Genomic DNA, 22,484 nt, shown 5'->3' on the forward strand with positions numbered 1-22,484 from the left:
ACTGGATTTGGGTTTTTCATTCTTTAAAAAAAACTCAACTGTCGTTTCCCCCCTTTTCAGTGATTGCACTCTTCTTTATTGTTGTCGCCCATTAAAGCAGAAGGAGTGTGATTCTTCAGTGGCGTTATCTATGGCCAAGAATTCCCCACACTCTTCTTTATAAGAGGCATATAATTTAGAAGTTTGCGCTACATATCCAACCACCTCTGTACACCAATAAACAAAAAAAAATTATTAAAAGTAAAATATATATATATACCTGCAAGTAGAATTTCACTTGTTCTTGAAGGAAATTCTGAACCATGTTTTTAAACTCTCCCACTTGTTCTTGTTGAAACTGTGTTATTTCAGCCAAGACAGCATAAGATATGATGTCTGTACGTCGTGAGATTGCAGTTACATTTTCTTGAGAAAGTCTTCCTTCTTCAAGCAGCTTCTGGTGTTCTTTTTTCTTTTGTATAGCACCCTTAAGAGCAGAAGCTAATTAAGCTAACTTTATCTAATAAGGCATGTTTTAAACATAATCTAAAACTCACATAGTACTCAGTTTTCAAAGCAACTAACATTTTCAATTTGCAAACAGTATTTTTCTTAAAACTAGGCTTTAATTCATTTTTTGACTGACTGAAAAGACTGTTTGAAAAACTTTTCTTAGAAAGATTTAATGACAAAGGCTTCAAACAATTCCATATTGTGTTATCTAGTTTAACTTATTATAATTAAAAAAAAAGCCAAAATATTTCTAAAATATATTTGTTTTGGTTCCAATACTGCACGCTGTTATTTTAGTTTTAAACAATGTTCAACACAGTAATTTATGTTTAAAACAAAAATAATCTTAATTTTATAATTTACAATATTAATAAATTTTGTTGATTATTAAATTGAAACGCACAAAGAAAGTTTATGTAATTATGTTAATTAAAATAGTTATTTAATGTTAACATTATAATTGATCTAAGTTACATGTATCATTAGTTGTTAAATAGACAGTACACATTATCTTGCATTTTCAGATGGAACAAATCAGCTAATAACCATTAACTTCCATTATCTCAAACTTTTGAAACAAATAAACATCGGTAAACATATTGTGTTATGCATATGTGTTATTGATGAACTGGTTGAGGCATTGCGAAACTGGGTTGAATCTCATTGTTTGCTTATCTCCAACTTTGAATAACCGAAATGTACAGTGAGCAAAATAAAAAAGAGAAAACTTTGAAATTGTAGTTAGATTTTAACTTACTTTGAAGGTTTAACTTTAAATATGTCTAGTATGTTGATGACATTTTAAGATATAAAATGAGACAACATACTTTTTCTGCATAAATTTATTATTTACAAAGAATTTGATCTCCTCCTTTGTCCCAAATTAGGGGTAGGTTACAATCTGGAAAATATGGTTTCAATAGTTTGATCAAGATAGAGAAAAAAAAATCTATGTTTATTTTACTTTGCCATATCTCTATCAACTATTTAAGAGAATAAAAAGGTTTTTACAATGTTGAATTTTCTCCCTATTTGCTATTTTTTATTAATAATATTCAAACTTAATAATATCCAAAAACTTTTATAATTGTAAAGAATACAAATTTTTACATCATTTCAAACAATTTAATTTTAAAAAACAAAATGCAAAATTTAAAAAATTTTTTTTTAGAGAAATGAAATTTTAAAAAAAATTTGTATTTTTGCATTTTACAAACTTTTCAACCTGTTCTGTTTAAATTTTGAACTTTGTCACGGAAAGTTATGTGGATTAAAATTATACAGATATATGTCTGCCTTACAATTCAAAATTTTCTTGACCATTATTAAATTAAAAATGAAATAATTAACAATAAAACATTTTTTTTTACATAAAATCATCTTAGAATAAAAATAGTTATTCAATTATAGGAAAATCAGTTTTAATTCAGTTAATTTCTTATACAGATTTGAGAAATATACATAAAGTGAAATTAACATTAAGGGGTCCAAACCTTCGACCGCTCTTCAAACTAAACTATTTTGCTGATTGTAACAAACCTCTATATAATGAGGATCAAAATCCAACAAAAAAAAGCTATGTTTATAAAAAAGAAAGTATGGTTTTGTGTCTTATTTTTCTAACTTACAGTGTTGTTTGCACATTTCAGGTTACTCTTCTGAATCATTAAGATTGTATTTTAGTATTGAAAGTTACAATCAAAAGACCAAAAGTTACTTAGATAAAATGTTTTTAAGTCTAGCTAAGAGGCCTAATCTTTGTGAGTAATGCACTAAATACTACTTTAACTTTCAAAAGAAAGTATTAGTTATGAATTATTTCTTATTATTCAACAATAAAAATTGTAAGTAAAATTTTAAACAAATAATTGCGAAGGAAATTTAATATTAAATGAAATAAAATTATACACCATATAAAATCCCTAAAAATCAATTTCAAATATTTTGATTATTTTTTAAAAATTAAAAAAATATTTTACTTTTTGAATCTGTATAATTTCTGGCCATGAAGCTAGAATTCCTTTGTACTCGTGCAAAATATCACCAAATGGTTCAAGATCATTGCGAGGCTAAAAAAGAAAAAAAAAATTAAAATACACAGTCCAAATTTTTAAAAATATGCCCTATTTCTTTCTACAGACAGACAATATTTTCTAACATTAAACTTTTTTAAAGTTTAATAACTGACCTCAAATTACTTTAAATAGAACTTAAACTTCAAAACAAAAAACTTTACTACATTACTTTAAACTTCAACAACAGAAGTAAAAATGATGTTAAGGAGAAACAAATATTCAATATTGTCCTCAGGTTCTAGAAGTTACTATTTAAAAAATTGCAAATCAACTTTATACAAACTACAAGCTAAAGAGCATGAATCCTGAACTAACACAAGAAGATGACATTGGAATTTATCATGCAATTCTAGGCATAAAGAAAGTATTCTTTGCATTTGTGAAGAATTTTACTTTAAAGTTGCTTTTGCTAAATGCTTGAAAACATTCAATAGTTGCCAAGTTAATTCTTACAATGTAGTGTTTCTGTCCTACTAAGTAATACTTGCAATAAATTTAAAAAGAAAACTAAAATAAGCCTGATGGGGTCCATATTATCACAAATCTGTAAATTTGGAAAAGCTAGAGATTTAAAAGAACATTTCTCTCATCAAATTCTTCAAACAATTTATTTCAAATCAATACAATTTATCTTTTATAATAGTCTAAATGAAATCTTCCTCTTGTAAAATTTATTTATTCCGTATTATTCCTAATATTCACCAGTATTGTCTTCAATATATTTTATTATAATACATGAATATTCGACATGCAGTAAATTTTAGTAAAGTGTAAGAATTAGTTAAGGGAAAAATAAAAATTATCAATTTTTGGAATAAAACACTCCTGATTAAAACAGTCATAAATTTAAAGTTTTAATACACTTATACATGTTAATATGACAGTCATTAATAATCGAAGATGTTATCCAAAAATCGTAATTTATGTAATATAATTAAATTAAAATTCATTCTAAAAATGACATTTATAATTTCTTATATAATGAGAAAAAAAATAAAAATATTTTTAGATTACCTGTTCTCCATATAAGTCTCCAATCTCTTCATATGTATCACCAGTGACTTTAATTGCTTTAGTCAGATCTGTAGAATCTGATATAAATAAATAATAAAAAAAACAGTTACAGAAGTACAGAAAATTAATGAATCAATATGTTGAAAGGATTTTAAAATATTTAGATACTAACAGGGTGAAGTTTCCATTTCAAAGGTCTCACCCAACTCTTTAAATGAAGATGAAAGCTTGTGAAATTCTTTTTTGTAAGCTGAAAAAAAGAATATTCTTTTTATTAATTTTTACAGATAGTAACTCAAAATAAATGCCCAGTACTGAAATAAAACAAAACACAAAAGGTTATATTAAATATATAACCTTTTGTGCTTAAAACAGAATCAGCTATATTATAATAAATAAGAAATTAGCTCAGCTGAATGGATAAATTCAAATCTGAATTTTTTAGAGTAAATATGCCATTATGTACTTTTTCGTTCAATTTACATGTATTGTTTATTTTTTGTTTTATTTCTATATTTAGATTCTCCAGATAATTTTTATAGAGGGAAGAGTAAAAATCCTTCAAATTTTGAGAGTAATTTCAAAACATTTAGTAACAAACCTTTTATGTAACAGGTGTAATTGCATTGTAATAAATACCTGTGAAGTACTTTTTTTAGAAAAAAAAATCTTTTTGCTTAAAATCTTTAATACATAATTTATAAAACATATACAAAAATTATACATAATAAGTAATTAAAATGGGAAATAAATTTATTATTACAGGAATGTCTGGAAAAACATAATACGATAGGTGAAGTACCAATGATGCTATTGCTTGATATTTTTTCCTTTAAATGTTTTAGATATTTTCTTAATAAGTCTCAAAGTAGACTGCTTGTAAGGTAGATCAACAACCAATAGATAATCAAAGTCAATCATCAATGGCAGGGATCAGTAAGTAAGCGGGTGACCACATCGATCAGTCTGCAAAATAACCTAAGGTGCACAGTATTGGTCTTCATCAAACTGTTTAGCCATAAAGTGCTTCACTTCGCTCGCAGATGGTTTGGCTACCAAGCAAGGGAGCCATCCCCACTGCAGAAAAAAAAATTGCGATGGTATGTTTTCAGATCATACTCAGAGATGTTTTTCGGACTGTGGCCAATGTCCCATAGTGTAGGTCTAGTGCAATGTACTACTACTAAGTAAACATTTTTAAAAATTTACATTTCTTGATAAAACTCTTAAGTTAAAACATACATCTATATTTATGAATGTCGAATACATAAAGATAGTGAAGCTTTCATTGTAATGAAATATTTGAAATATCAAAAACATCAAACCATAATAATAATAGTTAAGAGTTAAAATACTGTAAAAATAGTACTCTATAAAATGTATTCTTGTAAAAGAATATAATGAATATAAGAAAAAAATAAAAGAATATAAGAAAAGAATATAAATAAAAAATTTATCTTTATTATATTTTGCAAATTAAAAGAATTTTAGATTTTATATTGATATAAAAAATCTAGAAACTTAGTGTTTATACCTAGTGTTTAAAGTTGCCTGAAATTCACAATAATAAATTCTACAATAGAAAACTAATTTATCTGGTAATATTTTAAACTAAAAAAACTTATATTAAAAAAGAATTCCCTCAGTTGAAAAACTTTGAAACTGCCATCCAGAATTGTTTTATTTTTTATTTTAAGTTATTTTCAGTTATGTAAAAGAAAGAAGGAAAAAAATCAGAACTGTGCAGAATACAAGTTATCCTTCATTGAATGGACAACATTTTAACTTAAAACAATCTGAATGGTGCAAGTGTTACAAAAATATTTTACGCATGTCTTATAAAAAGAATGAATAAAAGGCAATACAGAAAGCAGTGCACATTAAATCTAGCAAAATTCATAAAAAATAAAAATGAGTTACAATTAAATATGAATCTCCTCTTATTTTATAACCCGCATTGAACAGCAAATCTATTTTTTGATTTGCCGCTATCAATATTTAGTTTCATAGCATTATAATTTTGAACCCAATCCAGAAAACAAGGGGATTCCTAAATCATGCCTTCAGAGAAACTAGCCCTTATTGAGGAAAAGAATACAAAATATTTAAATCTATAATAACAGAACTTTCTTTGAAAGAAACGCGCAAAGCAGCAGAGTTTTTCATAAGAATAATTGAAGCAATAAAGAAAAAAGAAAACAATGGAAATAAAAATACAGCTACCGAAGCTGATGTCTTCAGAGAGTACCAGCTCCAGAAGTCATGAAAACAAAACATTTTCTATTGAGAGAGCTAGACAAATGTCAAAAAAATGCTCTCAGTACCCCGAAGGTTTCTCAAAAGTCCAGGAAGAAATACATAAAATCATGAGAATATAATACAAAAATTCACAGTAAACTAGTCAAACAGCAAATTTATGAAACTAACTGAATGTAAATGAAATATTTGAAATAAAAGAAAACAACGCCCCTATTAAAATGCGCAGAAGGAACAAAAAAATGGAAGGAAAGTTTAAGATTGCGTAACAGATTAATATAATGCTTAACTGGGGCTGCTCAGACAAGACTTTAAGCCTAGTGGCCAAGGACTTATAAGACATCATCAGCACTTTGGTCGGTGCAAGTCAAGAGCAGAATTAGTATCCACCAGCCATTACTGGGATTCAAACCTGAGTCACCTCATTGGAAGGTGAATTCTCTACTCCCTGAGCCACTGCTGCTTACATACATCTGTATTCTATGTAGGAATTTTCTTTTGTGCACGTCAAACACTGCCTTTCATTAATTTAAGAGTCATTAAAATAATCTACATTGTATACTTTCATTATCAAAAGCAAAATCACTCCTTTCTGGGGTTTGATAAGTAATGCTCAAATAACAGTGAATGAATGAATAGGCAATGGATTTCGACTTACAGCCTGAATACTTCTTGCATAATTCTTGTGCAGTACCATGCAAAGACTTGACAGTGTTGTCCATTTTGAGGGAGAATTTGGAAAAGTTTTCCACTTGCATTTCCCTAAAAAGAAGAAATTATAGTGTGTAGAGAAAGAAATCAGTACTAATAAAAATTCAGAATTAAAATGAAGGATGTTTACAATTGAAAAGGATCTAAAGATGTTTCAGGAGCTTTGATTGCATGGAAGAATGAAGCTCCAACAAGTTCATCCCGCTCAGCTCTTCTCTTGCCAGTTTTCCATTGCTTAAAAGAATTAATAAGAATTAATATTTAAAAAAAAGCATAATGGCGATTAATTACAAAAAAAAGGAAAATTCTGTATTGCAATTACTGGTTACTCACAGGGGTGCAGAATATGTCCCATCACAGGAATGAGGTTCGGGAGAAATTCAGGCAGTATTGCAGGGAATTTTTGGTATAATTAAAAAATATTGACACAAAACTTTATAATGAAAAAAAAATTGCTCCGCAAAAGTTTTACTTGAAAAAAATTGCATGAAAAAATATCCCTGGTAAAAAAAAACTTACAAGAAAGAAAAGCGAGGACTGCCTTAATTGACATAAGTAAAATAATATTCGCTATCACGCTAAAAGAAAAATAATATTTTTTGTAATGTTAAATATTAAACAAATAACTGTCTATGACAATTTGACTATTTATTAGCTTGAATTCCTAAGGCTTATGAGAGAATATATATATATATTGAGTTTTTTTTTCAGCACATATGCTAGTTATTTCAAGATTTGTGCAAAATCAAATGATTTTTTTTTTCTATGTTAACAATTATTTCTTATAATATATTTCTTAAAATTACTGTAAAGAAAATTTGATTAATATTTTATGCTAATAATAACAACTTATGTCTAGATTTCTTAGAAAAGTTTGAATATTAATTTAAAAAAAAAAACAATGGTCAGAAATGAAAAAATTAAATGGTTTTACTTATTTTAGAAAAATGTCACCTCTTCCTTAAAAAAAAATAATAAAAATGATACAGATCATAAACAGATTCATACAGATCATGTTTGAAATATTTCATGACACAAACATTTAAAATACAATATAAATTATTAAATTTGAAAAAATACACTCTCACTTTTTCATCAGTGCAGGTAATGAAATGTTTCCACACATCGCTCTGTCCTAACACTGGATGATTACATATTCTACTAATCCACATTTGAAGTTGAATCATTCGATGCTCAATGAACATATCTTCGTATCTTCCTGAAACAAATCAAATAAGATCCTTTTTTTCATAAGTTATTAAGTAGGTGACTGAAATAGCATTGTGTATACTAAAGTTGTAGTTTTAACTTATTGTGGCACTTTAAAACTTATATACAATTCTAAGAAAAGGTAATACTGTATAGCAAGGTGTGAAAAACCACAGCATTTCAACATGCTTGAATGAATTCTTTTTATACCCAAATTTTTTTTTTCTATGCATATTAATGAGAAAACAACATATGAATGTAACAATTAATTTAAAGAAGCATATCTGTATATGTACCTCCACACTTACTAGGAAGTCAAAATAAAACTAAAACAAACACAAATATTAAGTAAGAAAAATTTTAATCAAATGTCACACAGAAAAAAATCATCTAATCTGACATTGCCGAATCTCTTCAAAAATTTAAAGCAGATGCTTTTGCTGTCTCATTTAAATTTTCTCCTTTTTTTTCTTTATCTGCAGCAGTATGTTTTTTTTTCTTTATCTGTAGCAGTATGGTCATTAAACATAAGTTCAGTTAGATAAAAAAATTTAAGGTAATAAAATGTTACAAAATTACAAAGAGTAAAAGAAATTACCTGAGAATTGCTTTCCTGGAAGAGGTGGTATTGGAATTAAAGCATACTTGGTTTCTAACCTTTCATGCAGCCAATCAAAATGCTTAAAGCGTCTGCTAACTTCAATATTTGAAAACTAGGAAGAACAAAATAGACATTAGAAATCAAACCAGTTTAAATTAGTTAAACACTAGAATTTCAAACCTTTCAACTTATTTATCAATCAATATCTTTTAAGATTGAACTCATAACAGGGCTGCCACTGGATGAAAACAAGAAAAATAGTTGCTTTAGTTACATCATCTTTGAAAAAAAGTCTCCTAAATAGTCTCCAAGATATATAAAATAGTTGCCAACATCATATCCTCCACTAACATAATTTCAATTATTTTTGCTATAATAGTGTAAAATTCAAATAATATGCAGTTAGATACTCATATTTTATAAAAAAATGTACATTTATTTGTGGATTTGCCAACAATATATAGACAGAGAAATGCTGAAGGAACTGATGCAGAAAACTTCCAAAATTTTTAAACATCTTAAAAATATCTATTTTTAGTTTTTTTCTTTATGAGACATAAAGCTTCAAAAATAATATAAGAAACAATAGTTGTAACTGAAAAAAAATTGAAAAAAAGAGCCAGGGACTAAAAATTTTAGGCATTATAAAAAAAAAATAACATTTACTTTCATACATAAATTTTTTAAACCTTACTATAAAAAAATTTTTTAGCATATAATAAACAAAATCTGCATTTCAAAAATACTTAAATAATTTTAAACAATAATATGAAAGGAAAATTATTACATAGGTACAAATAAATTAAAATTAAGAATTTTATGATTGAAAATGAAGTGGGAAAAAAACACACAAGGTAGTATAAAATGTGAAATTTATTATTTTTTTAACATTTTCTTGGGGCTTTTAGTATAGAAATCAATTAAATTTGTTTTCCTTTTATGAACAAGCTTATTGATTTTAACCGATTTAATTTCATGCTCTCTCTCTCTGTGTTACTCGTAATTTTCCAGCAGCTTCCAATAATCCATGAACGATTCTTATTTGAACACTATCTTTTTTTTTTACTGGCATCTTTTAAACGCTCATTTCCTTCTTTAAGTAAAGAGTCTACTAACGACTGCATCTCTTGATGTTTCTCCATTAAAACTTGAGTCTTTTTTTCAAGACTGTTAATCCCTTCTTCTTTTCTCTCTACTTCTTCCTTCAATATTTCCGATTTTCTCTTTTCGTTTTCTGGAGCCTCTTTCAGCTTTCTTTCCTTAGCCTTTTTCTATTCTTCTAAATATGCAAAATATGAATTACAGGCACTATAAGTTAAGATTAAAAGTTTTTTTGAAATTGGTACTTCTGAAACATTTTTAAATTTCTGTACACCATCTTTTATATTAAGCCTAGCATTTAACATTTTATGAGACAGTGATGCTTTCTCTTGAGAAAGTACCCTGGGAGATATAGAGAAACATCTCTCTACATCGCTATTGCCGTGAGATAAAGTTAGACTAGCTTTAACAAAAAGTCCGAGAGTAGGATATTTAACTTTTCCTGTTGAATCTTTTTCATAGATGATCTCTCTCTCCAAAAATGATCTGTTCGTAACTTATTTATTCCATGATTGGCTACTACCAGTTGAGACTGCAAAATTAACCATTCATCTCTGATTCTCAATACCAAGATGATCGTCAATACTAAGAAAGGTAATACCCTTAGCAATTTCACAAGCGCAATTCAAGCTTTTTGGTTTGGCAATTTCATCTGGTTGAAAACATTTTAAATAAAATAAAATTTTTCCGGAATCCAAACAGGTTTTCTTGATTAAATAATCAAAGCAGCACAATAGTGTTTCTGCATATAAATGAATTTTTGAATGTAATTCTGATGAGAAAAAAAAAAAACTTCCAAAAATTTCTGCAGAACGAAAAATTAAAATTTTTTTACTTCCTAAAGGAAAAATTATTCTGCAAAAGCTCTGTAACATTCTGCGACTATGTCGCCGTGATTCTGGCTCAGGATTGTTAACATTATCTAGAGTTTAGCTTTGGTTTCAACATTTTGCTGAAACAATAATCGAAATCAGAAAGAAAAACATGTGTATCAATCTTAAGCTGTGCAATTTTTTTTCTCTACTCCACTCCAGTTAAACATGAATTGGCAAGCAGACACAGAAGCTGACATATTAAAAAGAATTCATGTTCTACTACGTTTTGCTCCTCACATCCCCATTCAAAATGAATGAATTGAAAAACAGGTGCAGTTGCAATACTTGACCTTGAGTCATTATTCCGTTTTGGCTGTCATTATGCTTTTTAAGGGAGGAATAGCAGAAATGAGAGGATTTTTAAAAAATAAGAAAAATAGGAAATAACAGGGGGGAAAAACGAAGAGTGCCAAAATAATAGAAAAAGTAGGAAAAATAGGAGGTCTGTGGTCCCTGCAAACTTCAATATTCCAAATCGAACCGAACATCAAAACAAACCGACCCTTATTCTTTCACACTACACATAAAAACAGGGAGTTTTATTTTTATCTGCTACATAACAGGTGAATTTGAAACTCGAATTTCCTTTCTCAGTTCTAATTTGCAGCTGCTTAGTTTAGGCATTTAAAAAAAAAATATTGCAATTCAATTCATCTATCAAGTGTTTATTTTTCATAACTGACACATTTCCAAATTTAAAGCTTATAAAAAAAATTACGATCACAATTCAACAAAACGAATATTACCATGTACCTTTTTCTATTCTAAATCGCTCTAAAAAATAAACTGCACATTTTGTGTAATTAAAGAAATTTTTTTTAATTTTTTGGTACTTTGTTCAAATTAAAAGAGGGGAAAAAACCCTCAGAGATATTACATTAGCTTCCTGAAGCAGGAGGAGCGTGCACATAGTGCGAATTATAATCCCATTAGTCTGATTGGTTAAACATGTCTGTCTTGCTTTTGACACCAAATAGTGAGGAAGCATAAAGCTTGGATAAAACGAAAGGGCGGCAAAAAAAGTGGGGGAAGGGGGAAACTCATGAAGCTATTCTTCATTTTAGTTGCTAATTGGCTTAAAAAAGTCGCAGATTTTACGCAACTCATTGCAAATTAATTGTTTTTACTCATATTTCTACTAAAATAGTCGCCATAGTTGCTATTGCTTTAAAATAGTTGTCATAATTAATAATTAATTTTATGTAACAATCAGAAAAATGAAGCCTGGCAACCAGTGGAACAACTTTGTACAATGTTACATAATGAGCTTTTATTTAATGAAAACAAGATTTAAGATAATTGCAATTATTGTGTATATAGAGATCACACCAGAATCGTAGCACTTTTTTGTACGCGCTTTAACTTCAGTTACAAAGCATGGATAACAGTTACACATATACTATACATATATACAGTAGAGTCTCGATAATTCGAGGTGGATGGGACAAAGCTCATCTCAAACTTTAGAAAACTCGAATTATCGAAAACTTAAAAAATATTTAAATAAATGGAAACAAAGCAATTTCAAAATTTCAGTGTTTATTTGAAAAATCTGTTATATTTAAAAAACATACATTAGATGATCAGGGTACGTTCACTGCATTACATGAAGTTACAATCGTCATTATAATACTGTATTAGGTTAGTTGTACTTTAAAATAATTGACTAATTGTTTGGGAGCAAGATTGGTCTTTTTCCCCACCAGCTTGGATTTATGGGAAACTCGTTCGGTCGAGACTCTACTGTATAGTGTAGTATATCACTGTATGTACTATATAGTGATATACAGCAGACAATAAAACAATAATTACTTTTATATTTTCCTTAAGACAAAACAATATAATGAGTTTATATGATAACATAATCATCTCTAACCACTATAAATGTCCAGTGAACATTTTTTTAAAAATAAATTACTGTTAAGAAATTATTGGTGCTATACTTTTACTATTTGTCGAAGAGGTTGGATGTTGAATATCATTAGTTGAAGAGGAATTTGATTGATGTATTTTCAATCATCCCTAATTATTCCAGTGTGATACAGGCGAGCAATTATATAATAAACATCAGAAATTGCTTAAATGAAGAATCAAATATGAATAATAAAAATGATTTCTTTTTCTATAATTATGGAATCATATGGAGCTCCAAAGTAAACAATGATTCATTTTTGTGTACTGATAAATAAATTTAGGAAATGGCCTGTAGGGTGTAGCTGCAGGGCTAAGCCCCACTGGACACCTCCGTGTGCCCAGAAAACAAAAATATGAGTCTCGTGTGTATGTTAGCATAGTATTGCCAAGGAAAGTTAAGGAATCCATGGCTATTAATTGATTAAATTTAATGCCAAGGCTCTTTTTCTTAGCCTTATGCACTCGAATGTGTAGGCGGAAATGAAAGGGTGTTAAATAATAGAGAATTTTAATGTAATCGAAACATCAGTAACCCTATAACGGTTTACCAATTTTGTGCTAATGTGTTAGGCAGATGCAGAGGGAATCTCTAAAAACAGATTTTATTCGGCACACAATTCAAGGATGTGGTATAAAAAGATTACAGATTATATTAATGACTTTTATTTATTGAAAAAGGATTAAATAAGATAATAATTTGGTTTTTAAATGTTAGGAAATATGTTACGCATATTTCAGCATAACAATTACAATGACTTTTGGAGTTTGAAGTTTTAAAAATCATTATAAGAATACTTTTTTAAATTTAAAAAAAAAACTATATAAATTTATGCAGAGTATGAATGATTTAATTACACTTTCAAAACTTCATTAAGAGCAACTGAATATAGCTGACAAAATGGAATTTGTTAAAAATATGTGCACTCACAGATGGTGTAATTTGATATGCAATGTAGCTTTTGAGACCACGTAATTTGCTTTCTTTTTTTGGCTTAGAGACGGAGCAAGTATATTGTTCTCCAGTTCTCAACCACATAATTTCGCCATCATCTTCCTATAAAAACAACATTGAAAAAATATTTTAATGGTTGCACATTAAAATAGAAAAATTATATCATTCTATTTATTAAATATTAGACTAGTAATTTTAAAAATTTAATGAATAAAAATCAATAACAGAAGTGATATCTTTTCAAAACAGATTATTTTTTTAAAAAAATTATTCTAAAAAATTAAGGCTAGGAATGAAAACTTTCTAGAATGTCAGAGATTAACACTGGTCTATGACCTCAACAGCACAACATGCTTAAGACATATAATATAAGGACACACACACTTAATAGTATCAGTAAGTTCTGAGTTTGATATTTCTAATGATATGCAACTATTTTCAGTAATGTTTGCAAGAAATGCTTTGAATTAAAATCCATCAGAGGCTTTTCAATTCAAAATTTATTTTAATTTTCATAGTGCGCATGGACAAACTTGTTGCTTCCTAAAATGCAGTTTAATTTAAATAGAAATATAAACATTAAAAAAATTAAATCAAGATAAAATTACAAATAATTTTTAAATAGGAAGTATAAAGCTTTAACTATAAAAAACCGTTAAACATAGAATTAAAAAAAAAGTATAGATAAGAATTGAAGGTTTTGTAGATTTTTTTTTACTGCCTTTGTGAAACAAACAAAAATACACACATCTCTCTACATTTATAATATTTATTAAATAAAACAAATATTATTAAATAAAATAACTTTAATAAAAAAGTAAAAAGTTTCCTCTATATTATTCCTAACAGCCACATTAAAGGAAAACGAATTGCTAATATTTTAAGTATAAGTCAAATCCCACTAAAACCAAGAATGAACCCAATTCTGGTTTTAAAAGATTAGATTGGCTAAAAATGGAAAACTTTTTTTAAAATAAAAAAGTTCAAGGTGAGTAAGTTTTTTTTAAACAAAAATGCTTAAATGACAAGAAAGAATGCTCTAATGACACGTCCAAACAGAAAACTTTAATGAAAAAAAGAAAAATTCTAATTAGCTTATAATGAAACTTACGTCAAAAATTAATATAGTAATATAATCTAGTTTTATCAATCTAGCTTTAAAAGATTAGACAGGTCAAAAATTGAAAACCTTTTTTAAAATAAAAAAGTTCAAGATGCTTCAATTTTTTACTAAAAACAAAAATGCTTAAATGATGAAAAGGAAAGCTCTAATGACATGATGAGTTCAAAAAAAAATTTTTAATGAAGAAAAAACTAAAATTCTAATTAGCTTATAATAAAACTTATATTAAAAATTACGATAGTAAGATAATGTACCTCTATTGTAACATAATCTTCCGCAGACACGTTGACAGTTGTTTCACCTAATATAAACGTTTCCCCACCAGATTTCACAAAAGCCGAAAATCTAAAAAAAATATAAAAAATATTGCGTATAAAACTCTGCATACAAATTCAAAACATTTTTCTTGAAATGAAAGTAATCATCTATATTACCTTAGTTGTTATTTAGAACAATGATGATACTGAAAACACAAATATGGTAATAAATTTATTTCCCAATTAATCTATAGTTATGAGGATGTATTATATAATGTAAGGGAATATGAAGTTTAAAAGCTTTTTAATCACATGGTTTGGTATCTACATCCAAGTCAAGTAGCTGAAATTAACTCAATGAGGTTTATACTACTTAATACATAAAGAAAATTCAGGTTTCTGAGAGGTTTTTTAATCATTAAACATTGTTTTCATAAACCAGTCAACAATTCCTTAAACTGAGTCTGAACTCTCTCACTTTTTTTTAATAATTGAATTTTAATTCAAAGAAAAGTTAAGTTTATTTAATATTGAAAGGACATAAAATAATTTTTACAATTACAAGAACCCAACATATTTTTAATTAAATAGTTTTGTCGTGGTTAAAAAAAATTACATTTTTAGAAATTAATTTTTGTATAAATTTTGAATGAACCGAAATGTTATCTTTCATTAAGCTTTAAAGACATTTTAGTATTTTTGTTATACAAATTTTTTCTCTGCTGCTCAGGTAAAAAAAGATTATGTTATACAATTCTGTCAGTTTGTGCACAATGCATGTCCTTCTGTAACTGTATAGCAGTTGTAAATATAATTTAGTTATAATATAATAATATAAGTAAAACATGGTTGTCAAAAATTTAACTATATTAAATCAATAATTTAATTTTATTATTTATGATACAAGAGAAGATCTATATAACGCAAACCTTAAAACATGGAGCTTTTTGATTTCATAGAATTTTGTCTTAAAATATCTTTTTACAAATTCACTTATTAAAAATGGAACTATTAGTCAGATCAATCATAAAATACTTTAAAATAATCTTTTTGAGACAAAACTCAATATGCACTTGACATTTATTATTTACAAAAAAAAAATTTAATTTTCTAGAGAACAGTAAACAAATATTGAGAACTAACAGCAAACAAATGTAACAATTGTGATTTGCTTAGCTCTGAAATTGTATAATGATAATATTTAAATTAACTAAATAATAACTTTTAACAAATGACTAAAAGAATGTAAAAAGTTCACAGTTCTAACTTATGTAATTTCATTGTTCACAACTGCGAAGTTAATACGGTTTGTGGAGAATTGCGTTTCATAGAGTATAGATCTTCCATATACACAAAATTAAAGATTTAGCTCCATAAAAATAAGAAATAAAAGTGGAAAATTTACCTATTAAAGCTTTTCTTCATCCCCAATGTTCCAATTTTATCCCCACGAGCGATAGCAGACAAATCACCAGTACTACTACTTTTTTTCTCAATGGATGGAATGGACAAAAATCCAGAAGGTGTCTCTTTAGACTTGTCAGTAGATTTCTTGTTTATGGATAACAAAAAATACAAATTGTATCATTTTTTTGCATTGTTTACAAATTGCATTGTTTTTGTAACAAATATGAAATTTAAACATAACTATTGAGGTAACAGAATTAAAAATTAAAATCCATTAGGGAGCAACTGTTATGGACTTTGTTATGGATGGTGTTTTCTACAATAGGGAACGCTGCAAGCTTGGTACCGCCTAAATTTCCGGGTTACTGTTTTCGTTGTATTTTAAAGCCATTTGGCATCATTGTGTTTTGAGATTCTTGCAAACAATGCATTTGATTACTTATAACTTGTGCTTACAATGCTAACAATACTTGTGTTAACAATGCTAAAAGTATTAACACTAACCTAAGATGGTGCACAGCTTGCAACAAGAACAAACAGTAATAAATTTATGGAAAGAGGGCAAATCAAGACTGCAAAAAAGCGAGTTATTCAAAATCTAGCAAACATGTCACCTTTTTTAACAATATATCTCTAAATAACTAAAACAAATTTTCACTTCAAACTCACCAGAATTACATAATAACATTAATATCTTATGAAATACGGCAGATATGAGCTCAGAAATTATCTAATTTATTTCTTTTATTGAAAACAGAATTATCCGTTTGAAAATATCGCCTCGCAGAATAACATGTAGTAAGCAGCTGCAAACTTTCTAACCAGAATTAGAGCAGGCATACAGATCGAGATTGCTATTGTTTACATTTCTACTGAAAACAGCATCCATAGACCATATATACGTTTTTTTCCCTTTTAAACAAAATGTTTAACCTTTACCAGTCAGGGCTCATAACCTTACAAAGCAAGAATTTATTTTGTAAGCATGAACAGGTGAATAGAAAAAAGGGTTGGCAGCCAAGCTTTTATAGCTAGACTTTGAGTCCATTGGACCTAGGAATTCTATGATTCAGAGACCCTATTTAAAATAATATAAATTTTTCTTTTAAAGATCTAGTACATGAAAAGTGAATATTTAATGATTAAGAAAGAACGTCATAAGTAATTGATTCAGTAATTACTCAACAAAAAATTAAAATCAAAATTGTCAAATGATTGTCCATAAATGATCAAAATTAAATTATCTTTTTTAAAGATAGTAAGGCACACAATAGTTTTTTTGTTGATAGATCATAAAAAATAATACTTTGCTAAAGGTAGGCTACAGATCCCTGGTTCGATCCTTGAGCCGGGCAAGGTTGACTCAGCCTTTCATCCCTTCAGTGGGTCGATAAATTAGTACTAAGCATGCTTGGGAACTAAACACTGGAAGTTTCGCGTTCGGCTGACCACCTAACCAGAACATCTGCCCCTGCATCCCAGAGTCCAAAGGTCAAGAAAACTGAGATGGGCACTATAGGCCTTGGCCCTCTATGGGCTGTCGCGCCGTTGAGTTTAATTTAAAGGTAGGCTGAAGCAAGTAGCGATGAAAATTGAACAGTATGTATGTTACGTGTATCTTAAAGAATTTAAAAATGAAATATCAGCTTTATCATAATTTCAGCAATAACAACAAATATTAATAACAATTGAATAATATGAAATTATCCTATTCCCATAAAGAAGTATGAATGAATAATAGGTTATATTCAATAAGTTTTAATTACCATTTATTTCAAATAAAAAATACTATTATTGAGTTGCAAAAATAACCAAGCATATTTAGAATGAATATTATGTATCCCAGAGGACGTTTCGGAACTTTTTGCGCCCATTCTACAATTTTTTATATATTTAAAACACTATATCTCATATGAAGAAACAATTTTATTTGATCAATCCATAAAAAAAATACATGAGTGTGAACATTTAAAATTCCTTAAATATGATTGAGATTTTGCAAATAAACTGTAAAATTTATATACCATTTCATATTTTAATGAAAAAGAATGAAACTTTATTTATTACTTGCTTAGTTTAATTATTTTAAGTGACACTGTGTCTGTGAGAAAAAGTCTGTGCTAAAAAATAATGTGCATTTCATGGTCTCATATAGCTGAACAAAAAATTTAAGCTAATATTTAAACCCATATATATAAGGTTATATATAAAAGGTAAGTATATTTAATTTTACTCTTAATTATTGTCACACCCACTGAAAAAAGTTGCACTCATCTATTCACAGAAAAAATTTCTTTGTGTGTAAGTTTTGAAATTTTGTATTCCAAAATAGTTCATAAAGATAATTTGAATCCCAGAGACAAAAAACATTATTTAATGTTTTAATTATAGTTACTTGCAGATGTGACATTTGCTCAAAATCATACCCACAACATCTTTTTAAGTTGAACACGAATGTACTCTAAACAAATTATAAAGTAAATGCATGTAAAAAATATATGCTACAAATATATAGATGACAACAGTAACTATACTCTTCGATTTAGTTGTGTGGTCTACAGTTAGTAAATTCAAAATTAACATTATATGAGCAAGTGACATTGCGTACAGTTCATTTATTCAATTTGGATTGATAAATTGTTGCTTCTACAGCAAAATATTTTTGTAAATGATACATGATTAAGAAAATAAATTAACAAATTTTCTATTGAGTTTTAAATAAACAGAACAATTTTTTAGAAAATTTTTTAACATACATTTTTTCAAAATAAATATAATATTGGGGGCAGATTTGTTCCCCTTTTTACTCAAATAAACTAAAAAGAAGAATAAGAAAATAAGAATAATTGAAACTGTCACTGAAATGTTTATCTTGAAGTAAAACAAAATTTAACTAATTTACTTTATTCAATATTAAAAATTTCAAAGCATTTTATTTATGATATTCATAATTTGTTAAATATGCATTTTTGAACTATATATATTATGTATTTTGGTAATATTTATTAAATTTATACACTGTTTTTCTTTCTTTTGAAGAGGAACGAATAACACCAAAAAAAAAATCACGAAAAAATATCAAAGTAAACCCTTTAAATATCTACAAAATATCAGAATATCTACAAAATGAGAGGGGGAAATTCAAAACAAGGAAGGAAATGAAAAAGCTTTAAAAAAAAAAGCAGCAACAGCCAAGAAGTAAAAACAATTACAGCGACAAAATTAGTATGAGAGGCAAAGTAAATTGATATTATAACCTTCTGATATTATGTTTCATTCTTTAATATGTTAATAAAAAAATCTGCTTTATAAATATTTGTGTTTGTCATTATTTCATTAGCCATACAAGTCACACCCATAAGAAAAATTTGAATAGTTTCTACACAAGCAAGAACTGAGCAAGAATTTAATTTTACATAGAAAACTTATTTAAACATTATTGTCCAACATAAGAAAACATAGCTCGCTCAGCTGTTATAGTTTTAATTCACAAAATTTTGAGTTTTTATACCAAAAGATAATAATGCATATCCTTTTTATGTCAAACCCGCAACTTGGAGAAATTATTTTTTTAAAAAATTAATAAAACATTGGCCATCTTGTGACTTGGAGATTTGAATTAATGTATATGTAAGGCAAATAATATATAATTAAGAAGAAGACCAGCTCTCATAGGTCCCCTTGTAAACCTGTTGCGGAGGCACCAGTTAACTCCATCGAGGTGTGGAAGTATTGCAAGGAAAACCACCTGCATCCTAACAGATGGTCACTCTCTCCTCACAGCATTCCTCTTTGCTCCCAACAAACACCTCTCCCCACACATGTAAACAGCTAATGAAAAGTGACTCAAAACCCGTCTGCTTTTGCACTTTACAGACTTATATGGTTTTGAAAAAGGTTTACTTTTTAAGCAATGAAAATATTTACTTCTGACAAATTCATTAAAAAATAAATATAATTTATTATGTTAACATAGGTGTATAATTTAAATAGATATCAGGACAGTTACTTTAATTTGTAAACAAGTTTAGAGACACTACAATGGATTAAAAATGTGCGCATGAGTCGGCTCAAAAACCTTTGGTGCTTTACTTGTTGTACAGAAGGACCTAGCTGGCCCCAGCTACGTATCAAAGAAACTAGACTTCTTCTCACATTATGTATTCTTTGATGTAAGGGATCTACATTATGAACCATAAAAATTTAAATCAATGCTCTAAAATATTTTAGGTAATAGCAATCTTAGTCTGAGTAAATGTCACACCCACAACTTGGTACTGGGCACATTACTTAACAAATTTTCTCTTTCAATCTTAAACATACTAATATGTTAATATAATAAAAGTATCATTATGAAAACTATGTTGCGTTTGAGGGGGTTGAAATTAAAATACACGGGTAGTTCTCATAATTTCAATGATGAGCAAAAGAAAAAAAATTTCTTTTTGTGAAATAACCAGTAAAATGATTAATTTATTAAAATTTCTTAGATTGTTTTTAACTTAAATGAATTCAAATGGAAGATGAGTCAAGAATTTTTTTTTTATTTCACTGAAATATTATGGGTGACTTTTTGAGATTGGTAATTATTGAGGTTAACACATACTCTCACACATCACAGTTAATACATGATAACAAAATAATTACTTGTTTATTATCCCCAGCGTCTTCATCCCAGCTATCTTCCCAATCTTGGGAAGCTTCATTATCTTGTCTTGTCAGGATTTGAATATCATCAGCTGAATACTCAGGAGTGCGAAGAGGCTGTCCTGATGATTGTGAATTCTCAATAACCTAAAATATTTAAAAATAATAATAAACCATAAAAGATTGATAATTCTTTATGTAGGTTTAAAAAAAAGCAATATTTTTTATAATAACATAATTAAAATAGTACTACTATAAAGATTAAACTGAATAACTAAAATTTTTATCTAAAAGGAAGATTAATACTTTAAATATGAGTATAAGTAAAAACTTAACTTTATACAGTCAGATCTCGGTATCAGGTCATCCTAAGGGACATCGCAAAAGTGACCTTATTAGCGAGGTGACCTTTTAACCGATTTACTAGCAGCTCGTAACTAAGCACGTAAATAGTACACACTACGACGTTTTAAAAATGGTAACACAAACGAAAAGGATCGGCCATAAATTAAATATTTAAGTCAATACATTTTAACAGAATTAGTAAAGAATTAAAGAAAGTTAGATTTCTTTTTTAAAAAATTAATCTAAAATAAAGCTGTTCACAAATTTCCTCAAAGTGTACATACATGCATTATATCTTACCTTGTTTAAAATAATCATTTATGCAGGTCTGTCTCGTTTTTGGTTTCATTTTTCGAACAATGTTTTCTAGATTTTGTAACATCTCAAAATGTTCCTCAGCTCCCTCATGGTTTGTAAGAAAATTTCGTATGACATTTATTGCATTTGTTGTATCTTTACTCTAGCGCCATCTACAGTAACGTTTTTGTAACACTCAGAGTATCAATAAACAAGCTGTCATAAGGTTGTAGTGATGCTCTCTCTCTTGTCGTATTCCAATGATAGCATTTAGCAGATTTAGAAAAATAACTAATTTTAGGGCTTACCAGCGATAATACAGTCCACACTAATTAAAAGTGAAGATTCATGGATAAATTACCCCACTTTTGTTACCCCGCATCAACAACAGCATTGAAGGCTTCCACTTGGGCTACAGCTACAGTCCCAGGATCACTGTCCACAACTTGTGAAACAATTTCAGAAATTGTAGCTTGTTCGTTGGCTGAAACATTTTCTTAGAACTCGAGAGGGGTAATTGCCTTGTAAGGAAGTTAAATAGGCTTTTGTTAGAAAAGAGCTTCCCTCGCCTCAAATAAAAATGACCTTATAAGCGATAACGATTTTTAAAACTTGACCATGTATCCAATAATCTGTAACAAAGAATACTCATTCAGTGAGCCGGGAATTTGGAAAAGTGACCTTATATGAGGGGTGACCTTCTATGCGGATGACCTTATATCGAGGTCTGACTGTATTTATTGCTCGAAGTAATATTCGTTTTGAAACAAAAACTGAATTCAAATTAAAATATCTTTCACAGAGATTCGCATAAAAGCATGTTCTAACAATGAAACTATTTCTAAGTTCATCCATATATTGAACTGCCATTAATTTAATTAATTTTTTTATCAACAAAATATGAAATAAACAAGTTATCTCAAAATAAATTATTTGTTAATACCCAAAAGTTAAGTAGTAAAATATATTACATTTATAAAGACAAATACTGATAAAAATAGGGTAACTATAAAGAAATGTAGAAAAATAAATAAAATAAAATAAAAAGAAATATATGTAGTTTAAGTTAAAAAATTAATGATTTTGCAGACATAGGTAAGCATAGCAAATTTTCTCTTGAAGATTTTTGGAGTTTAACAGAGCATTTGGTTCATGCAAATAAAATTAAATTCACAACGAATGCATGGTAATTTTTACATTCACTCAAT

At 27.9% G+C, this 22,484-nt stretch overlaps 1 protein-coding gene across 3 annotated transcripts in view; it reads right to left on the reverse strand.

The window, feature by feature from the left end:
• LOC107436959 (sorting nexin lst-4) overlaps window positions 1–22,484 on the reverse strand; it is a 33,999-nt gene that overhangs the window by 5,419 nt on the left and 6,096 nt on the right. For all 3 annotated transcript variants that reach the window (XM_043041302.3, XM_043041301.3, XM_043041303.3), the window contains 12 exons: window positions 20,635–20,781; window positions 15,986–16,131; window positions 14,578–14,668; window positions 13,177–13,302; window positions 8,356–8,470; window positions 7,637–7,767; window positions 6,679–6,782; window positions 6,496–6,599; window positions 3,754–3,831; window positions 3,582–3,658; window positions 2,472–2,561; window positions 260–466 (listed from right to left, as the gene is read on the reverse strand). In XM_043041302.3, coding sequence (XP_042897236.2) covers window positions 260–466; window positions 2,472–2,561; window positions 3,582–3,658; window positions 3,754–3,831; window positions 6,496–6,599; window positions 6,679–6,782; window positions 7,637–7,767; window positions 8,356–8,470; window positions 13,177–13,302; window positions 14,578–14,668; window positions 15,986–16,131; window positions 20,635–20,781 — 1,416 coding nt within the window. The remainder of the gene's footprint in view (window positions 1–259; window positions 467–2,471; window positions 2,562–3,581; window positions 3,659–3,753; window positions 3,832–6,495; window positions 6,600–6,678; window positions 6,783–7,636; window positions 7,768–8,355; window positions 8,471–13,176; window positions 13,303–14,577; window positions 14,669–15,985; window positions 16,132–20,634; window positions 20,782–22,484) is intronic.

The sequence above is a fragment of the Parasteatoda tepidariorum genome, chromosome 9 (assembly GCF_982258835.1).
Source record: "Parasteatoda tepidariorum strain Cologne lab strain chromosome 9, Ptep-v5.0, whole genome shotgun sequence".
NCBI classification, from domain to species: domain Eukaryota; kingdom Metazoa; phylum Arthropoda; class Arachnida; order Araneae; family Theridiidae; genus Parasteatoda; species Parasteatoda tepidariorum.